At 37.2% G+C, this 22,295-nt stretch overlaps 1 protein-coding gene across 6 annotated transcripts in view; it reads left to right on the forward strand.

The window, feature by feature from the left end:
• The window catches only part of LTBP1 (latent transforming growth factor beta binding protein 1), a 193,207-nt gene that overhangs the window by 118,070 nt on the left and 52,842 nt on the right, over window positions 1-22,295 (forward strand). For 2 of the 6 annotated variants that reach the window (XM_065630477.1, XM_065630479.1), the window contains exons 10-19: window positions 2,491-2,613; window positions 4,139-4,306; window positions 7,445-7,678; window positions 9,677-9,699; window positions 10,689-10,791; window positions 11,386-11,484; window positions 13,545-13,670; window positions 14,828-14,953; window positions 15,640-15,762; window positions 19,152-19,271. In XM_065630477.1, the coding sequence (XP_065486549.1) occupies window positions 2,491-2,613; window positions 4,139-4,306; window positions 7,445-7,678; window positions 9,677-9,699; window positions 10,689-10,791; window positions 11,386-11,484; window positions 13,545-13,670; window positions 14,828-14,953; window positions 15,640-15,762; window positions 19,152-19,271 (1,245 nt within the window). The remainder of the gene's footprint in view (window positions 1-2,490; window positions 2,614-4,138; window positions 4,307-7,444; window positions 7,679-9,676; window positions 9,700-10,688; window positions 10,792-11,385; window positions 11,485-13,544; window positions 13,671-14,827; window positions 14,954-15,639; window positions 15,763-19,151; window positions 19,272-22,295) is intronic. The other 4 variants (XM_065630478.1, XM_065630481.1, XM_065630480.1 and 1 more) reach the window with 3 other exon arrangements.

Below are 22,295 nucleotides of genomic sequence, written 5' to 3' on the forward strand. Positions count from 1 at the left end.
GTATACTTAGAAACTGTAAAGGGAGAAAGTTGTTTTAAAATGTCTGGCTATTGCAATGTAGAAAGTGAGCAATTATTTTCCCTATACGTACCAATGTCAATATCAACAAGTAACTACTGTTAAACAATAAAAAGCAAAAGCTAGACTAGAATAAAAAAGCACAGTCCTTGTTAAAAATACTAATCTTAATTTTTATTTTTTTATATTTCTTCCATCTCTTAATTTCTCCTGTTTCTCCACTTCCTTCAAAATCCGTATGTGCTTTTTGTACATGTGTGTATAATTTGTGTCATTGTGTTGAGGATTTTCATTTCAAAATTAAACCAGATATAGAGATTTTTCCTATATTCAGAGTAAAGCAAACTGTCTCTAACTTGTTTCTGACAACAGAGTCGGTGCTTCATCAAAGCAAGTAGAATTCCTCTGTGGCTTAGCATTTGAGGACTGATGTGACAACTCAGATTGACAACAGGTAGAAAATTCAATAGTGGGTTCTTGACTGTTCCAGTATTTGTTTTGTATTAGGTTCTAGGTAGTCTTTTCTTTCATTATGTTTCTTGTCATGCCTGGTGTTTGAATGTGGAGGTTTAGCAGTATGTCGTTTCATCATGACAAATTTACAACAGCATCAAAATATTTCTGTTTAGGGATGTTTCAATAAAGTCTTTAGTTTGTTAGCTCATTCCTTGCAATAGTCACAAAGGATAATGAGGCATCTTCCTGCTCAAATACTGGATGGGTCAAAAGGTAGACTGCTGTAGGAGAATATTTCAGGAGATTTTTGTACTCTTTTATTATACCATTTTCCTTTTTAAATAGTCCACTCCCTCTGAGGTCAGAAAGTCATGTAGTCTGGGAATTTCACTGAAAAATTCCTTTGAGGCAGAACTGATCCTTTGTAATTCATGTGGTTTCCATCACATTTCATCCAAAGTTATAGGATATAAATTACCACTGTTTGTCACATGTGGCTAAGTGCATAGAGGTGAAGTTGATCCAGGTGGTATCAAGATCCTAGATTAGGTATAGCATTGGAAGAGCTGAGGGATAAACTCAACACAGAATATTTGGGAGAAATCGCAGCTGACATGGCAACTGCTGGAGTCTGCTGCACTGGGAGCTTAAGTCGTGTACTCCTGTATAGTGGGACAGGTAGCCAAACTTGTGGAGAAAAATGAAGAAGAAGGTAGAAATGTGAAAGATTCTTTCTGTAGGTTTCCAAAAGCACATCTGTTATATTTTACACATTCAAGTTCTTGCCCTCATTTATTGTGTTGAATCAGGCAGCAACATAAAATGAGGTCAAATATAATGGGGAAGGTTTTCTAAAACCTAAGAGGAAAGGTAATAAATATTATATATTTTAGATAAAATTATCACTGATGCCTGATTTCCAAGGAGCTAGCTGGAATATCTGAGTTCTACTTGAAGCTTGTTTACCTAGCAAGTCAGGCATTTTTTCCCAGCTTAGGGATAGGGAGGGAAATTCTTATGTAGAATTAGTGCAAATAAACATTTTAAAATAGGTGTATTTCAATGTGCTGTCTATTTTTCTGAAAGAGGAGACATGACAATTTGTAACAGAGACAACTATAGGTTTGAGGGTTGTGCGTTTGGAGGTTTTTTGTTATTATTTGTTTGTTTTGTTTGGTAGTGGTTTGTTTGGGTTTTTATTTATTTATTTTAAGGTTTTGAATATCAGTGCAAGCTACATTATTACTATCTCTTGAAATAAAATCCTAGTTTGGCTGACTTAGTTACAGATGGTATCCAGATGGCTGTCCAACAGGTCCTATTCTAAGAGTAAGTGAATTATAGGTACGACCCCAAGTGTGGTAGAGGCCCAAGGCCCAGTGCTTGAGCCACGGGAGAATAATTCAGTGAGATCCTGAAAGGGACACTGATGCAGGTGGCCTGGTTACAGCAAACTTTATCAAAGCAGTTGTTAATTATTACAAAGTTGTGTTCCCACAGATGCAATCCTTTTCTCCCCACATCACGTGTTCTGTGCTTCCTTCAGCGTATCCTTGATATTAAGATGGTAAGCTGTTTAGGCTAGAGATGGTATTTTTGTGTTGTGCTTCTGCCAGCACAATGTACCTTCAGGCACTACTGAATACAAATACTAATAAAAACTGTATTAAATGTGTCAAGCAGTGTTATATACCGCATCGCTTAAAACTTGTCTCTGTGAATGTTCTTGCAAGTTGTGTTTGACTGCACCAGCAATCACTTAGTCAGGAAAAGAGGTTGATAAGCTAGTCAAAGTGTATTTGTTTTTTAATTCAGAGTACTTGAGAATGATGTGTAAATGTAATTGTTTTTCTCTTATGTTGTCAGCAGTATTTTAAAAGGCTATAAAACAAGTGTTGTCAGTATGAGAGAATGTATCCATTCAAGTGTTAAGTCATAACAGTTCTCTTGCATATGTTTAAAGAAAGAAGAACATTAATACGTTTCAGTATCTGATTATTTTCAATTTTCCCACAGATATCAATGAGTGTCAGTTACAAGGAGTATGCCCTAATGGTGAGTGCTTGAATACCATGGGCAGCTACAGGTGTACCTGCAAAATGGGCTTTGTGCCAGATCCTACCCTCTCAAGATGCATACGTAAGTAAGAGTGCTAATCAATGTACCAAAATAGATACTTAGTTGCACTTTAGATGATAATTTATTTGACAGGCATCAACTCTACTAAGCTGTCCCTGTCGTTTTTTGCTGTCCCTGCCTCCTTAGCTTATTCATTTTATTTAGTCAGTGTCAGTGCTCATGTCTCTTTTCTGTCTCTTTGTCCTGGAAGCCTTGGTCTCCACCAGTGGCTGTCCAGGATCTTTGACATCTTCTCCTGGTTTTCTTTTCACAAAACCTTCAAGGCCACATCCAGCCTCCTCAGACACTCTGCCTTTCTCACCAGACTGGAGTTCCACTTCACACAATATTTTCCCCTCTCTGCTAGTTCCCCAGCCAAAATCATGTTTGTGTCCTGCCCTCCCTTCTTCCACCTCTGCAGCTTTGACCTGGGTAGTTTCCATTACAAAACATTCAGCCCAGGATGACCTTTGGCACATTTTCTTCCTGATTACGAAGGATTAAAAATTAAGAAAGAATTAGGGAAAAGTTGTGAACAGCACAAATGCAAGTATTTTCCTCTATTAATCAGCTTTTACTTGGTTTGAGATCAACTACCTCTGCAGGAAGAAAGGGAGACAAAAAGAACAACTAAATTTCTCACTTCAGGTTTTTTGGGAAGGATATTTACAAGTGAAAAATCCCTCATTTCCTAAGCTCCTTATCTGAGTTATCTTTAGATTCATAAAATAAAGTATCGTCTAGAGCTGTAAGTTAATTCTTTCATTTTTTCAGCATAATTATCTTATGCTACTAGTTAATGACAATTACTGAGGAAGTTTTACAGCATTTTGAAGAATTTCTTATCACTTTTCAGTTTAACACCAGAAAAAAGGAGTTTGTTTTCATTTTTGCTTTTACATGTCATGTTGAAAATCAGATAGTCTTTGAATTTTTTGAGTGAAATGAACTTATTAGCCAGAACTGTTAACTATATGTTAATGTCGACGCATAAATTAGATAGCTGGGTGGATCTTAGCTTCCTGTTAGCTCATACTAGTCATAGCTTATGGCCTTTGGCTCTTCCACATTAAAACTAAGCATAAAAAAAAGTAAATATATAATTGTCTCTTTTACTAAAAAAGTGTCATGTATGATACTTAATCCTTCTGCAGTCTTACTTATATAGCCTCCTTATAGCTGAATGTTCCAGTGGCTGTGTAGCTTGACACAACTGTATATTGCCAGTGGTTGACCTTAGTCTTCAACAATTGGACTTGTGTGCAAGTGAGAGAGCTGCTTTTGACTCTTTATTGTGGCAGCACGGCAACTGCTGGTTTGGATTTTTTTTTTTCTTTAACATACTTTATATTTTTGGTCTAGGATGAGTTGGAATTTGGGAGTGTTTCATGTGAAATAAGAATTTTCTCTGACTTGACGAAGTTTGAAATAAAACTTCTGCAGATGGTAATATTAATCCATTTAACCGGTGTTGGAAATCTAGTGGTCTTTCTCTGTTTTGCTTCTCATGTGCATGGTGTCATCCTCTCTTCCACTTTTCTTGCAGCTGATAATCCTGTAGTTGCTGAAGAGAAAGGACCCTGCTACCGGTTTGTTAGTGCAGGAAAGCAGTGCATGCATCCTCTGTCTGTTCAGCTCAGCAAGCAGCTTTGCTGTTGCAGTGTTGGCAAAGCCTGGGGCCCGCACTGTGAGAAGTGCCCACTTCCAGGAACAGGTAAGAACTGCCCATTAAAAACACAAGCTCTTGCCCCCATCCTATATTTGTTATGCATGCTTTAAAAAGAAATATCCATTAATTGATTTTAAACAAGAGGTATCCATCAGTAAATTATGATGGTTCTCTACACGATAGTAGAATAATCACACATCCAGTAGTTTTGTTCATAGGCATTTGTGATTAAAACAAAGGAATTATCTTTGATATGTTGTGATAGAATTCCAGATTAACAATATTTGCATCTCAGAATACATCCTTGAACTTTGATTCTCCATCACTTGAAGATAAATTTATTGTACATTATATTCTGATGATAGATATAGGCAAATTAACCCAAAATCTAATTAATGTTCTTCAGTTGTTAAAGGCACTATTGAAAGGATGGCAGCTTTTGAGAATTAGGTTACGGAAAGCCATGTGTTGTAGTTTACGGTTAGTGGGATATGTATGGAGGTATCTGTGCTTTCTAACCTTCCTTCATGTTTTCACTATCCATTTTGAGGAAAGTGCTAAGCGTAGTGTTGCCTTCTTAACTATAAACTGGTAGTTAAACATTTCTTGGCACCTTTCACTTAAACAATTCCTTACTTGATACACAAAGTTCACTTGTATTATCAGTGTTCACTTGGAGTCCTGCTGGTTTTTAAATATACAGGGACTTGGAAAACACCAGCTTTTTTGGTCACCACCATCATTAGGCTGCTCATAGATTGAGATACCACATATTGTAAATACCGATGGCTGCTTCTATTCCACAATTTTGCTTAAATCCCAAATGACCAAAGTTGGAGTTTTCAGTCAAAATCAATTTAATATTATTTTTGTCCAAATGTATGGTCAAATTAATATTTTTAAAAGCATCCTTGCTTATTGTAACATACGTGATGTCCAGCCTGTTTGGTATTTTGGCACAGGTATTTGTAATGGTAATCCACTGTTCTTACTGAAGTTGCTGCTGCAGATCTCACTGTTATGATACAGGTCTCGGGGTATTTTATAAAGATTCAGATTTTCAAAACTAGCTAGCTGCTTTGGGAAATCCGCAGCTAGCATCAGACATGATAAGAGCAGAAGATTCCTTACTTTTTCAAGTTGGGCTTAGAGAAGTGGAAGCGACCAACATTTTTGAGCATTTTAATTTATATTTAAAGCCATTGTTTCCTGCATGACCATTGGGATTTTTAAGTCCATTTCAGTTTCAGATAAATAATATTTCTATGGCATTTTAATGGAGAAAAAAATATATTCTCATCAGATGACTTGCAGATTTGTTACATCTATGAAAATATTGCATGAGGCTTTATACCCAATTGTGTGTATTCTGGAGCAGAGAACTTATCTTTTTGTGGACTACTCTCTAGTCATAAAAATAATATGCGGAATTGGTTATTTTAGTGATTTTTGTTAATGAAAAGACTTCAGAGAGAGAATCTGTGAGCAGAACATTTTGATGAGCTGTGTGGGAAACACTTTTCCCATTTCATGACAACTTTCATGATTTGAAAACATGTTCCTTTCTGTAACAGGTTAAATTCATAATCTTTCAGAGTTTTCTATGAAAAATGTGTGAAACTGGGATATTCCAGAATGGGGTAATGTATTTACTGCAGCATCCCATATTAATTTAAGAATAATTGAATTTAAAATGTCACAATGTCACTCTCTGATAGCTTTTAAAGTATTTTTACAAAGTAGACCAACTCCAAAAGAGAGACTGAGAGGCCAGCTTTGTATACGCAGGTGCTGAGAGCACTTATTAGAGCTGTGGTAGAATAAGGTTTACATGTATGTCCTGCATTTGAGAGAATATGACCTAAAACAAGGTCTCCTACATCCTGAGTATGCACCTGAAGGGATAGTAGTCAAATTTTCTCTGTCTTCCTCCTTTGACCAGAATTCCCACCCTCATTTGGGTATTTTTGCGGCAAGTTTTGATATTAGCATTTCTCAGGAAAATGTATTTCATCATTCTGAATCCACTCAATCAGTTTGACCTTTCATCTTTTCGATTACTAAGACACCATTAGAACACAGTATGCAATTAATGTATACTGCAATTTAATGTATAATATTAGGAATTAATCTGTGGAGTACCTGTAGCTAGTATTTTGTGGTTTTATTTTAGATGCTAATTAATTTTAAAACCTTGATGCCTTCAAAGTAGAATTTGTGAACTTACCAATGCCCCACTCTGCACAACTCTTAGGAAGCTGTAAGAAATCACAACAGGCACATGGGAGACAGAATCTTTTCATCCTGACATAGTTTGACTTAAAGCAATGAGGACAATGATGCACTGCCCCCTCAAGAGTCCTGAAGGACCCCTGTCCCTGACAGGAGCACAGCTATTATCTTTGTTGGGGAGGAAGGCTGACCTTTATTTCTTTTTCATTCTAGTCGTCCACTATGACTGCAAAACCTGATGCTCATGTAGAGCAGCTGCAGAGATCAGAGCAGGTGCTGCTGCCTGACTTTCATTACCCTTTTCTGTAGCAGCTTTAGAAATGAGACGATTTCCCCTCTCTTCCAGTGGTGATTTGACTTTTTATGATTCCCATCTTGTTTTTATCCAACCCACTGAGGTCAGTGGAAAGACTTATTCAATTAAATGGCATTTGGATCAGGGCTGGTATGAGACCTCTGATGTAGTCAAATGGATCCTGTGAATGAATGTTGTTACTGGTTGATATTCCTCTAGTCCCTTAGTACAGGGGTAGTGAGCTTCCTTCCTTTGGTTTCTGCAAAAAGAGAATGATAGAAATAGTGATCTTCATTCTTTATGCAATGTAGATGATGATGAAAATTTGCATATTTAAATTCATACTACTCAGGATGTACTGTTTGAAGAGGATTAATACAAAAAGTTATCTTCGTATAATGGTAGATTAAACATAACTGAAGAAAGATGGTAAACTGGAGTGGAAACCTCCTGGGAATAACAGCCAGCACATGCTTTTGGGAGAATGCTCAGTCATATTATCATGCAATGCATAGCTTGTCTTTAAGTAGTTTTTTGTAAAAATGTATATACAATATGAGATTAAATTTTTTAGTGGTAGTCATTATATTTTCCACTATGTCAACATATTGCACTTTTAGACTCCTAAAAGGAATATTTTCCCATCCCAAATCTAGCTGCTTTTAAGGAAATCTGCCCTGGTGGAATGGGTTATACGGTTTCTGGCCCTCACAGAAACAAGCTATATCATCACCCTGCAGTTAGAGTACAGCCACCTGTCATTGGCAAGACCCCGATTACTCAACCTGTTGCTAAAGGTACTTCTCCTCCACCTCTCCCAGCAAAGGAAGAGCCAGTGGAGGCACTGACCTTCTCACAGAAAAGTGAGACTGAGATGGCTGTGCAAGAAGGTGAGAGTGGGAAAATTTAGTCTTTCTATATTTCTGTGCATGTGCCTTCAATTGTATGTTTCTTTGCAGAGTAGCTGCGTACAGTGCAGGAAAAGCAGCATCACTTCCCACAGCAGAGCATTCCATGTTGTGGAGTGGGTTGCGTTACATGATTTACTTCTGAAGTTTTATGCGTAGCTCCTACCAGATGCTGAGAACACGATGGAGAGATACTGCTTTAATCTCATTAATTTTTATGAGAAGAAATAGTAAATAGTTGTTGTGAGACTTTTATAAAGATATTTTTAATCTCTAACATATGACCAAGGTGTCAACTCAGGCTTTGATTTACTAGTATTCAGGGTGGCAGAAGCTAAGGGGTTTTCCTCATCTTCCTTCTATCTGCTCCTGTAGCTCAGCGCCACCTGATGTGGCCGTGCATCCCCTCCATGTGCTCTCCTCTCAGCCCTGCAGCTGTGCGCTCCCTCACTGTGATCCTGTCACATCAGCTCTCTGCTGGGCTGTTTAACAATTAGTGGACTCCTCCAAGATATTTTTCTCAGACTTTGTTTTCTGCAAGCTTCTCTAAGAACTTGTAGCAGCCAAAATTGTCCTGAATCTAAAGCAGATACAGAAGCAAAGAAATGCAGGAAGCAGCACTATTATAAATACATTGCCAGCAAACTTGGCATAAACTAACTGCAGACAAGGCAAAATACCTTGCTGGAGAGCCCTCTCATTGTATTGAGTAGTTAATAGGTTATTTCCAAGTAGCAGTTATGTATCTGTATGTCAGGCCATTATTAGAAAGAGTTTCAATCAGCTGGTTTTGCAAAATCCTGTGCAATATGAGTTACTTTCCAGTTAAAATCACTGCTCTAGTTTTGCTTTCAAAAAGAAAATGGAGCTAGACTGAATCTAGAGAGAAAAATAAGCTATTCACATATACTTACAGACTGCATTGGATTATAAAATCTCACATAAGCCTCTGGGCTTTTCTGTGTTACAAAGTGGAAAAAAGTGGTGTATCATTTGCTAAAATATTACTTCAGTAATTAGAAAGATTGCCACATTCTAGTAAATCTTAAAACACAGTCCAGAGAAAAAAGCAATATTGTGGGGTTTTTTAAATAAAAAACTTTAAAAAATATGCTTAGTCTAAGTCATCAATGACATATACACATTTGAATTTTATATTCCATTTTTAGATATGTTTGCATTTGGAGTTTTTGAGATTTTATTAGAAGTTCTCCCAGTTCTGATAATTAGCCTTCCCACTAATACTGAAGAAACTAGAGCAAGAAGAGTGAATTTTTATACATATATATATATTTTTTTTAAATCTATCCTGTGAAAAATATTGTGAAAAGAAAAATATTCTTATAGGGTTTTACAGAAGCATATAGATTTTCATCAGTAAAAGACATACTCAAAAAAAGGCAAACCGTAATGGAAAATAAAAACTTACATGAAATTTCTAGCTCTCCATCCCACGAAAAAGTCACTTTCGTGAAGGAAAAAAAAACAAACTCAAATTTTGCCTTTGCTTGCTTCAAGAAAGGCAAATTTCTAAACTTGACTTTATTTTTTTACAATAAATTCTTGCAAATTTGTTAATGTTTCGTTATATCATTATGATATTGATTTGCCTTTTAAATAATTCCAGATGTTGATATTCCTGGGAAGGAATAAAAAAGTTTAATCAGTGAGTCAATAACCACTGAGTTTCTCAGGTTGCTTCTAAGGAAACAATTAAACAATTGAGAAACCTATAAGGCAGCTGAACACCAAGTGAATAATTATAAGCATTGGTCAGTATGTAGAATCTTATTCTGCTTTCTGGCTAGTTTTTACGCTTGCTTCAGGAACATTACTTCAGGTTTGCACCATTTTGGAATGAGGTTAGAGCCTGAAATTTTTCTATGATGGTAACAACCACTTTCAAATGAACTAGTTGTTTTAAATAGAATATGTAAGTGTTATGTGAAAACTGATTTTCTTTTTTCCTTCTCGTTTTAGTGGCAACTGCAGCCCCCGATCAGGTAAAACATGATGTGATTTATCTTGCAATTAGAATGCAGACCATGTGTATGAGATGTGATACAATAACCCTGAAAATGATTTAGGATTTATGAGGAACAAACAACTCACTGTAGATTTACAGTACAAACCCTGAGGCAAAAAGAGCTCATGTTATTATATACAACAACGGGCAGGTAGTGAGGTACAGGAAAGAGATTAACTTCTCTTTAGGGCGTTAGTGGAGGGTCTAGTACTATATAGTTCTATCCCATTCTGGAGCCTGTATTTTAAAGAGGATATTGAAAAATGCAGACAGTATGAAGGAGAGCCACAGATACTGACAGCTAGAGAAAATGAATTGGAAAAAAACAGTATGAAGCTTTGAGAAGTATTTGTGACACCTGCTTAAGAGATTTGTATTAATGTCTGAGCTAGTTTCCTAGGTTTTTTAGGGTGGTTGTGTATTTGGTGGAGAAGAGCAGATGCATATCTGTGTTAAGTTCCCTGTTCTGGAGGTTCCAGGTTCTCTCTGCTGAAGATGATGGGATTTGTTAGGAGTAACTGCAGTTGTACTTCATTTAATTTCCCTAAACACTTAAAAGCATCTAACACTTTTATGAAAATAAGATGATCAGTGCAATAGCTAAGAGAGAACCTTTCACAGTGGTCAAAGACTTAGAAACATATGTGATTGTATACTTTTGTGTGATGCTGAACTGCAGTTTAATACTATTTGTAAGCAATTAAAGACCAGCAGACGGGAGAGCTGTGAAGGGACAAAGACAAAGATACAGTTAGAAGCTCTCTGAAATCACTGCTTCCAACAAAATAAATGTTACATAGTATTCCATATTCTTTCAGGCTTAAATAGGTGGTAGTTAATGACCTGCTATCAAAAGCTACTCATGTACGGATGTTAGCAGTTTCCCAAACCAGGAGTTTGTGGGTTGTTATGATAGCTGAATTAAGAGAATGTTTTCAGAATGTAAATTTTTAATCACTGTTTTAGGAATTAGCTTCCCTTGATCAAGAAAAGCAGCCTGATCTAGAACCTGGGCAGCCTCAGCTTTCTCCTGGAATTTCAACAATTAACCTGCATCCACAGTTTCCAGGTAACTTATCTTTTAGTATGGGAGACTGCTTACAAATCTTTAAGGAATGGGAAGGTAGCAATTGTAACAGAAATAAATGAAAACTTGATTGCTGCTGCACAAGCAATTTTACCATAAGCAGAATGCAGAAAAAAAAACCAAAACATGGAAGCTGAAGTGGAAGGAATTGAGAGGTTGGCCTTGGCTGGGTGACTTGTTAGGAGGCAAAGACATATTTTAGGCAAAAGTGATATCCTGGATTATGTACATGAGAATTTTGATGTCAGCAGAGTTGAGGTGTTGTATCCCTTTCAAGAGGAAACTTTACCTAGGTGCCTCCTTTTAGATTTATGCATAACTGTTGTTGCGAAAGTTTTACTATTGTGCTTGCTTTCTTTAGCACCTCGAGTCTTTTCACAAGCAGTAGAATGGTGGAAAACCCTATTATACTATTTTTGTACTACTCCTGATCTAAGCAGAATAAACTAAGGAAAAGCTCCACAGTGTCTGGTTCATTCAATATCATATCTGCAATCTTTAAGGGTTTTCTTTTTTGAATGCTTAAAGGGTTTGGGTTTTTTTGGATGTGATTGATTTGCATTCCATGTCACACAGTAGTGATTGAGAAAACATCTCCTCCTCTGCCTGTTGAAGTTGCTCCTGAAGTCTCTACTTCGAGTGCAAGTCAAGTAATTGCACCTACTCAAGTTACAGGTATTGTGCTTCATTTTTAGAAGTAAAATAAATTAAGAAATGACTGTGAGTTCCTGACACTATAACTTGTTCCATGCTACTTCTGAATTATAATAATGAAGAGAATGTAGCTGTAGAACAGAAAGGAATACTCTGGGGAGACAGAGAAAGTACAGCACAGCAATGAGGGTACTGTCAACAGAGCCAGGCACTGGGCCCTCCCAGGAGGTACCTGCCATTTCTGTGCCCACAAGTAAATGACAGAAGGAAAAATTAGTAATTCCACCTCAGATTATATGATCTGCAGCTGACGTCCAGAACTGAAGACCTGTTGGATACAAGTCAGGTCTTTAGACAGTCTGCAGATGTGTTCATGAAGTACATGTGATCATGTTCTTTGAGGGATGTAGACTTCATGGGATGTAGGTCAGCATGTTCTACAAAAAGCAGATGAGGAGTTACCGTATTTTAAAATGTTCTTTCAACATTTGTACTTCTTTTTTGATGTATTAAAATTGCCTTTTCTACATCCATGTGTCAGGAGTGAAAATAACAGAAATGCAGGTAAATGCCCCTGTCATAGCTGAAAATTGTCTAAGTGATGGATGTGTCCAAAAGGCATGAAAATTTTACTTGCTGTTTTTTGAAAACAAAAAGGTGACTCTACTATGTGTGTATACCTGAGAGCATTACAATGTCACATTAGCTAGTCTCTCAGAATTAACATAGGCTTTAAAGTAATTGCAATATCCAGGTAAATACTTTAAGATGCAGTATTGTGTATGTTAGAGGTATGTAGGCCTACCAACGGTTTCCCATTTTGCATTCACGGGGAGTAATTGCACATGCTTTAATAAAGGTTTAACTCTTCAAAAATGGCTTTCCTTCATGCAGGAATGGATTTTTGATTTGCACACAACATGAAAAGGGTCTAAATCACCCAGGTGTTTGAAGTATGATACTGTCTGCAGTTAAATCCTCCTGAATCTACTATAGGAGTAGAGAAGGTATCCTGTCCTTCTGTAAGCATTCAGCTGCCTCCTTCAGTTACCTGTAATTACAGTTTGTCAATCCCATATGGAAGTTCTGCTAGTGGTGATTGTCAAACCACAATTTGCAAGTCAGCTCTGCTGAGACGGTGCCCCTTCTGCTAGTCAGCTCCCTGCATCCTTACAGGGAGAGGATGTTACCCTGCTGGGAACTCCCGTCAGTTAGTAAAAAAAGTGGTAATTTTCCATGTTCTGCTGGTTTTTCTTTCCTCAGGAAAAGGAGTGAAACTAGAGCTGCTGCATGCTATAAACAATAAATCAATCTGTTGTTCAGATACAGTTCCCAGTGGTGTTCAAATATTTAAGAGATAGTAAAGTACAAGTGAAATAAGATTTGTAGGACAAAATACTAAATTGGATTTAAAAAACTGAATGCAGTTAAGAGTTGAGAATTTTTTGAGTGCCTTAATTCTGTACTTTAAGACTTAGTTGAATTTAAATGTAACCTATTTCTAAATAGTCCGGATAAATGAGTATTCTTTCCAGATGATAAATTCTTTTTCAGGAATTACAATTTCGTGCTGCTGTACAACCTTAGTTTAAATCGCAACTAAATATATTCACTAGTATTTTTTGCAGTAACACATACACTTTGAGAATTTTTAAAACTAACATAAGGGTTTAGCGTCCAAAGCCGCCCATATCTGAATCTCCATATCTTACAAAATACATCCAAGCCATTAACAGATGAGTATTCTGTAAAAATAATGAGAAACCCACTGCAGTTATTTTCTAAATCTTCTATGCAAAGATTAAATCCTATACATTTTTATTTTATATTATCTTCATTTTACTTTATTTTCTATGTACCCATTTATAGATCTTGGATGGGACATGAGAACATGTTGCTAGGAAAAGCCTAGATGGTTTCGAGATTGTTCCGGATAAGGTATCCATTACAGAAACTCAGGATTTACAAACTTGATTTACAGTTATTTTCAGGCCTGACCTTTCTACTTGGATTACAGAATATTGTGCACTTACTGAACTATGTGTGAGAGTTTAACGTTAAACTTTTTTTTGTTTACTTAGAAATCAACGAATGTACAGTTAATCCTGATATCTGTGGAGCAGGACACTGTGTTAATTTGCCTGTGGGATACACTTGCATCTGCTACGAGGGGTACAAACTTAATGATCAGCAGACAAAGTGCTCTGGTATGGATGGATGCGTTCAAAAATCTGAAAGATCTATGCTATTAAATGCTTGAAATGTAGAGTCTGGTCAGGGGAAATATGCTACAGAGCACTCAGGAGTTGCTTCCTCTACTGAATGCTTCCAAATTACACAGGAACTAGTTTTCGTTTGTCAAATAGAATTTGCCAGCTAGTCTCTGATATAGCTTTTCTGCTGCTCAGAACTGAACGTGAATTTAATTAAATTGAATGAAAGCCTTTCGCATGATCAGATGAGAGAATAAGTGATTAGGCCATCTCTTCTCAGCTTTAGACCAGGTATCTAAAATCATCAGACTGCTACAGGTACACTTCTGTTTGGAGAAAGAATGACTTAATTAGAGCCTGTTTCTTAGAATTATTTACTCAGCTACCAGCTCTGCAGCTGAACTAAATCCAGTCGTTTTGTTAGGTCTTTCCGTTCAACCTTCTGCTGAAAAGAGAAAGTACATCATAAACATCCCAGAAGCACATTAGGAGGTTTGCAAAGTGAGGTCTTCATCCCCTTCTAAGCCAGGAAGTTCTGAAGTAGAGGGCTCTGGGGAATGTGAGGCAGAGCCCAGACTGGCTCTACATGAGCCATTTCAGATTTGGAAGCAGCTGTACTGGTGTCTTTCCTTTGTTCAGAGTACACTGGTTCCTCTGTAACTTGGATCAGAAAGAGTTTAGTGTATCATGTTGCCAGATCAGGTGCTATCAACTTTACCTGCTACCAAAAGTTCAGTAACTTCACACTGATACACGTGCTATCAGGTGCAACTACAGTATTAAAAATAATTTACACAAATATGTAGCCAAATGGCAACTTAAAACCCTTCTAATTCATCCAGATTGTGTTAATGTTCCATGCTTGCAGCTTGTGCGCAGCTTGTACTCAGTGTAGTGATTTGAATAGCAATCATGTCACATTCTCCAGGCCGCTGCAATATTCTTGTGGTCTAAGCCAGTAAGAGCATTTTTTCCAACCAAAACTATTTAATGCAACTTTTTTCAGCTGTGAGGGAGAGGAAAACAAATACTTTTTCAAATAGTTAAAATAATTACAAGATCAGTCTTTTCAAAAGCATGGCATAAAATGCACAAAAAGAATCACAACTGTATATGTTATTCTATAGGCTTATTTTTTATTTCTTTTATAGATATTAATGAGTGTATTCAGGCACCCCATCTCTGTTCCCTCGGACGCTGTGAAAATACAGAAGGAAGTTTCCTATGTATTTGCCAAGCTGGATTCATGGCCAGTGAAGATGGAACTGACTGCGTTGGTAATTACTGGTCTCCTTTATAGAAAATAAAAATACAAAAATGAATCAGGAAGCTTATCTAAAACTCTCTAAAGTCGCCTTTTCAGCTTTTTTCCTCAATGTCATTGGTACTGGACTGATGTCTGCAAGTATTTTTAACTGGCTTTCACCAGGTGCTGTGGTGTAGAAGATATTTGAGTAGTTCCTACTGCTTTTGTTGAAAAACAATAATTGATTCAGTATCCTGGTTGTTTAGGAAAATTACCATTTAGTAAAAACACCTTCTGTGGTGGAAAATACAAATATTCAAAACTCTTTCAATCACTAGCAGCTGCAGCTAACCATATTTTTACATATAGCTGCAAACAGCCATGGATTTTGCAGAGCAATGCAAACAGCCTGAACTGGCTGTGATTCTCCTCAAGTTTGCACTGCCTTGGGCACAATATACAGGCAGTGACACTCGTGTTTGCAAGCACAGGGCAGCTCACTGGCCTTCTTCCTACAGCCTGGTTGTTTCTAGAGCTCATTCTCCCAGTGAGGTGAAGGTGGAACTGCTCATTAAGAACAGCTGTAGGGCTGTGGCTTGCAAACAGCTTCAAAAATCCCAAATTACTTATGCTTAATTAAAGCAGAGTGTAGAGAAGATGCGAGCATTCAGTAATTTCATGGCGAAGCAAAGTTTCTCTTCTCTTTTTCATCTGCAGATTTTGATGAATGTTCAAGACCTCATATTTGTGGGGAAGGCTTTTGTATAAATACTCTTGGCTCATACAGATGTGAATATTGTGATAGTGGATACCAAATGAACAGGAGAGGTGAATGTGAAGGTAGGTTTGGACTCTTCACCACTAATAATACAGTAGCAGTTGCCAAGCCAAACAACTACAGTAGGACGAGCCATTTGTTCACATTGACTGCTGTTTCTGATCTCAACAGAGAACTTTACATCTGTTTCTTTATTTTTTAAGAAACCTGGCCATTAGATGGAAATATTAAAATAACACAGATTTTTTTCATGTTTAACTTAACATTTTTCGACCTGGTACATTTCTTTTAATTCCTTTCAATCTCCATTTGCTATTTGATTTCCGATGGAATGTCTTGGCACAGTGATTTTATATCTGTGTTCAGAGTTCCCTTTCCCAATCCCTCATTGTACTTATTTCCATGGATAATGTCTCTAGCTTAATCTTACTGCGGCATTTCTGTCACAGCTACTTTCTTCATTTAATTTGCCTTCAGATCTTTTAACCTTCCCCTGTACAGCAGCTAGAAGTGGCAGAATGTTCTAAAGGACGTCGCTGTTTTACCTATAGTATGTCCTGCATGGTGAAGTGAGGTTACTGTTTATTCATATCACAAAAACAATGCTAAATATTACTGCTGTTTGGAATGATTAGCGTTGCCTGCTGTTCAAGGGAGAATTAGCACTACAGCTTGAGTTGCAAAGGGAGAATTCTCACAGGGCACAATCTTAAACAAGAAGCCTTTTTGACTACTCTCCCATCTTTTCAGTTATTTGATGCCTAGAACCACAATTCAATTCCTATTATTTAGATTTGAGACACTGCAAAGGAGTTCCCCTGCTATGGACAGAACCATCTTGCGACAGCTATTTTAAGAGCTCTTGCCACGGAATCTCATAACTTCATTGTTAGCCCTCCCTTGCAGACTTTACCAAGTTTCTGTTCAAAAAAAAAATCTATAAATTTTCCTGCATTTTAACAGGTAGTAAATGATAACTTTACTTTTTTAAATTTGGAAATATATATCCAGCAGGTATTTCATGTTACAGGATATCCTAGGACATCTGACCTTCAAAACTACAAATTATTTTTAGTGTGATAGTGTGATGCTTTTGCTTTTTTTGCTGTTCTTTTTTCATTTTCAACTTGAATTGTGAACTAAAAACCACAAGCAGCCATTTCATTTTAAACACAGTTTTGTTCATGCTTTAGTCTAAGTTACTTAGGACAGAATAAAATTACTGACATGTTATGTTGCCTAGCAAATATGTGAGTTAGAGCCGCTGTGGATATAACTGCTCTGAGCATTGCTAAAAGATTCATCATTCTATTCAGACAATTTTTTAAAAAATTTAAATAAACGTTTCACACACTCCGCTCTTAGAACTACTGTTTCCAAATCTTCTCTGTCAGTAGGGAATCTGTGATTAAAATAAGCTAGAAGTCAGAATATCACCGTATGTCAAATTTCTTATTAGCTTGTATTTTAAGTAGTGTTCTGATAACCCTCTACCATTTAGCGTAACAACATGCAGTTTCTGAAACCAAATTCTCTGTTGAAATTTATTTAAGGTTGCTTAAGGGAAAAACCCTCTTACACTAAATCCATCAAGCCAAGGAAATGACACATTCAGGGCATCATTTCACCATGTCATTACATCTACACATTATAGTCACCCTACTGACAGATTCCAGATTCCACAAATAACTCCCTTCCACCTCCTCCACACTTCAAGAACAAAGGCAAGAATCTTCCAAGCTGCACCCTACAGTGCACACAGTTCACTTACACGTCCTCACCCCACCTGCCTTCTGCCTTCAAGCCATTCTCACTCAAGCTCTGTCATGGGCCTAGCCTGGGAATCATAGAGTGCAAGAGTGCATATATGGTTTTGGTTTTAAAGTCTGTTTATGTAGAACAGTGCTATAGGCAAACCTGAACATCATTGCATACAATTAAGTATTCCTATAAAATCTTGTGATTTCTTTAAGCTTTGAAGCATTAAGACTTTATTTTGACTGAAAATTTCTGTACCAAATACATCATTCATGTTGTGTGTTTTGAGGGCAAATACATTCCAGGCAGTTCTGAGAACAGTTTTCAGCAGAAGTGGATTGTTTTGTTAATTAAATTTAAAAAAATCTCACAGCAGTTTCACTGAGAAGTGTTTGCAAGTCCGCATTGTGGCAGCTGAAGAGGCCTGTTGCTGTTTTTATGTGAAAATATTCTCATCATGATTCTATGAAAAAATATGATATGCCCACATCCAGTGGGTTATTTGGAGCTGGCAAATTGGAGCTTCAGTTGTCTGAAGGCCAGAGCATTGTCCAGTTAAATTACAAGTGTTTGAGACTACACTCCTGTGAGCTTGTTCCCAAAACTAGGAGTAAATTTCCTCCCTGCTGTCTGTGCTGGAGTAGTCCTTAATTTCAGAAGACAACCACGAGGCTTGGGGCAGGGAAGGGACAGGAGCTTAGGAAGCTGGGTTTAGAGGTGATTTTGGCGACTTCATTAGTTCTGTGCACTGCCATGAAGCAAGTATTTGGTAGGAAAGATTATAATTATTCTGTAATTAAAGACCATATTATAAAATGATAGTCAAGTCTGGGAGCAGACTAGAATGAGGCTGCCCACACAGTTTTAATTCCAGCATCTTCTGATCATTGGTCACTTGACAGCAACTTGTGTTTGAATGTCACTTTTGTATGCAGTCTCCTTTAGATGGCATGTATTGTGGGTTTCTTTGGTGCAGGATAAGAAGTCCTTGGTAGATGCTTAGAGCCTGGACATGAGATCCATGAGTTTTTCAGGACCTGTCTCTTGTTTTGTCATGGGTAAACAAACTAGGACCTCTCCTGATGCAACAAGTCCCTCTCTCATCACCCCAAACAGGGATGCGTGTGTTGGTTGTGCCAGCTTTCAGACATAATTAACTCGTTGCTCCGTGTAAACATCTTTGATTACCCTTCACAAAATTGAATTTATAGTCCACATAATACTTACATGCTGCATAACTCTAGGACACTGGAGAATGCTAAATTCCTCTTGGCTTTGAGAAGCCAGAGTTACAATTTTATTGTTGCAATGCACTTTCAAAGTTTCTTGAAACTGACTATAGGAAGAACCTCATGACATTTCAATATGGTAAAGGTGTGATGTAAGCAAAGTTATTCTTACCTATCTAAGCCAGAAATCTGATCTGCTCTATGTTATACTGCGAATCTTGAGTAAGTGCTCCATAACAGAAAATTCAGATTTGGTTGCATGCACTATGATCTAATTTATTTCTCAGAGATGCCCCTTCACTGGTACTAATCTGTGCGAACTTGTACCTTCCTGGGTCTCTAGCAGATAAAGTACACAACTCTTTAAACGTAACATGAGCACAGTTAGAATAACCAGATTAGTTTATTGTTCAGTGTGCTGTTACGGCTTTGACCGATATTTCCTTCTATCTTCTCTTTTGAAGACATTGATGAATGCCTGACCCCAACTACTTGTCCAGATGCACAGTGCATTAACGCTCCTGGCTCTTACCAGTGCATTCCCTGCAGAGTGGGATTCCGAGGCTGGAATGGACAGTGCCGTGGTATGTTCAGTTTTCTTTCTGTCTCTGGTTATAGCTCCTGTTCCGAGATGCTGTATTTCCTATTCCATCGATGTTACAACCTGATGACAGCACTTGTGCCCTGGGTCCCCGTTTCATTCAATAATAATTGAAAATACGAGATTTTTGAAATGGCTGTGTTCTCAGACATGGTATATACAAGGAAATCCTGGTTTACTGTTGGTGAATGGACATTGAATCTAGGCAGCAAACAACACAATTATAATTATAAACAAAATTATTGAAACAGAAAATAAAGAACTGAAAGAGATGTATTATCAGTGAAATGCCAGTAGGCCATTGTTTGGAGGTATTAACAAACAGAAAAAAGTGCTAACACGTCAGTGTGACTGGCAGGCTTTTCAATAGGGTATGGGAGTTTGCTTACAAAGCATATTAATAAAAGTTTTTAATTATCTGTACTTCCAACAAAGCATTAGCACATCTTAAAGCAGCTTGTCTCACTTTAGGTTTTTAGGATGGATTTCTCATATTTTAGTTTTGTTGATTTGTTTTTAAATGCTAGATTTATTTTTTTTCCAAATCAATTTTGACTGAGATATAGGTAAGAAAGAGCAAATGAATCTATTGTGCAAAAAAGAAATAATCTTATGCAGTTTTGAGTGCCACTTCCTGAGGCACTACCAGAAACTTAAATTTGACCTCATCTGCTGTCTGTTGTGAATCCTCCTGTCTACTCTGTAAATCAAGCCCTATAATTTATGATGGTTGGAGTAACCATCTTGCGTAAACAGGTGTATAATAACCTACACAGGGGATGTTTGTATTATTGTCGTAGGTGACATTGGTGGTATACTTTCCATAGATTATTTCCTAATCACTCCCAATTGCTGTGACTTGGTTCAGTTCATTAAACAGTCAAGGAGCATTGTTTTGGATGAAATAGCTCTCGAAGATGAACATCTCCTGTGCTTCAGCTGCAAATGGACTTTTGATCTGTGGAGCAAGACTAGAGCCCAGGTTGCAGTGAAGCACCTGAAAAATGTATGGTGTGGCTGTCAGAGCCTCACCACCAGTTTTGCTGTACAGATTGCAGCTTTTTCAACCAGTTTATTTTCTGAAGAAGGCATATTATAGCAAATTATTTCCATCTGAATACTTGCCTGTTGCTATTTATGAACATGTCATAGTTGCGTTATTTGGTCTTGTAATTTACATATTGTGGAGGAATGTATTTCTCAGGTAATTTCATTTATTTTAGTGGACTTACAGCAAGCTATGAAATGTTTACAACAAGCTGATGTGGTTCACTTAGCATACATTACTCCACATTCATCTTTGCTTTGCTCCTTCGCACCTGCCTGGATTCCTGCATGTGGCACATGCACTCTGTTAGAAAGGCTTTCTCTTAGTTCCTTTTTTAGAAAATGTAAAGTGGACTTAATTTTGCATTCTTTCCCAATATTAAGCTTGATTTCTATACCTATTTATGAAAATAGCCTACTTGAAAATGCTACAGCATAACTTTAATTTGTTTCATTCTTGCTAACCACGTTAGTAGGAGCAGAATGAGAGCAGTCACTGCTCTGCTCAGATTTACAAACAGAACTAAGTCATGTAAAGGATGGGTCTTTGTTCCAAGTTGCTGATACTTTTTGTCCTTGTATTACTGCATGTTTTCCCTTTTTCCTTTGTTTTATGAAATGATCTAAGCCTAGGCATCTCACTCACATCATTAGTGATGTGATCAGTCTTCATTTTCTGTTTATCCTAGACTTACGTCATGTTGGAAATGAGCCACACACATTTTAGAAAATGTAGTGCAGACAGTTTGTCTTAAATCTGTAGCTTTGTAATTTGGTACCATTAAAACACACTGGAAAGGAAAATTTTCCCAAGTTATCTATGAAGGCTATTGAAGTCCATTGTTCCATAAATTTGTTTCTGCTGTTAGTTTAGGTCATTTGCAGCTCTGCTGGTTTTCCCCAGTTCTGTTTTCAGTATTTTTTGTTCACCTCACCTTATTCCTCTGCCTGCACTTTGTGCCCTAGAAAGTCTAGTGTAACAGTTCTGCAGTTCTTTGATGCTATTGATACTGTAATCTTCCAAGATTTAAAGCCAGGAACACGACCACTTTTGTTTAATAAAGGCAAGTCAATCAGTTCACTTCAAACTTACGTAGAATACATTTACTTGCTGTTTTGGTGGTAATATCCAATGTGAGATGCATATTAGAAGAAATGAAACACCCTGCCCCCTCATTGTCTTGAAATTGCTATTGTCCTAGGTCCCTCAATGTGTTTGTGTTGCACAGACACTATTTGAAATGGTTTTTTAAGTTTATTTGCAACCATTGATTTTTTTTTTATGTTTCTCTCACCACATTTTCACATTCAAAGTATTATGATGTAGAATGACAATAAAGTAGTATGTGAATCTAGAGCACACTTCTGTGTGTTGATGAATAAATGAAAAAAATTAAATTGACAAAACTTTCTAGACCACTTCGTCCTCATGGTCATCACTGTGGTGAATTTTGCAGGTATGTGGTTAACGGACAATATTCAGCTTGTACCACACTAGGGACCCCATCAGAAGATTTCAGAACTAATACAGAGGTCAGCAGAGCTGATCCATTTACCTCTAGGCCTGCTATAGGAAGCTTCAATAGAAGCAGTTACAGTGCTGGACTTCATCTCAGAAAGTTTAAGTTCTGTTCCTGGCTTTTCTGCTGGCTTTATGGGAAAGTATCTTGATCTTCAAGTCCCATCCAAAAACCAGAAATAATATTACAGGCTTCATTTTCAAGTAGCTTGGAGATAAGTGGATGAAGATGAATCTGTAAGAAGCAGGTTTGTTATTCAGTTGGACATTCACATACCTGACTGCTGAATTAGGGTTGGTGCATTTTAACAAATTCTTGAATTAGAGCATTGATCATATACATTGAGAGCAAAAGTTGTGTTTTATTGAGCGAGCACATTTTGCAGCAGTAGAGACTTGAGAAATCAGTCTTGCCAGCAGGGTGTAAGAAGCGTCACCTAC

Source organism: Caloenas nicobarica, chromosome 3 (genome assembly GCF_036013445.1).
Source record: "Caloenas nicobarica isolate bCalNic1 chromosome 3, bCalNic1.hap1, whole genome shotgun sequence".
In the NCBI taxonomy this organism is placed as follows: Eukaryota; Metazoa; Chordata; class Aves; order Columbiformes; family Columbidae; genus Caloenas; species Caloenas nicobarica.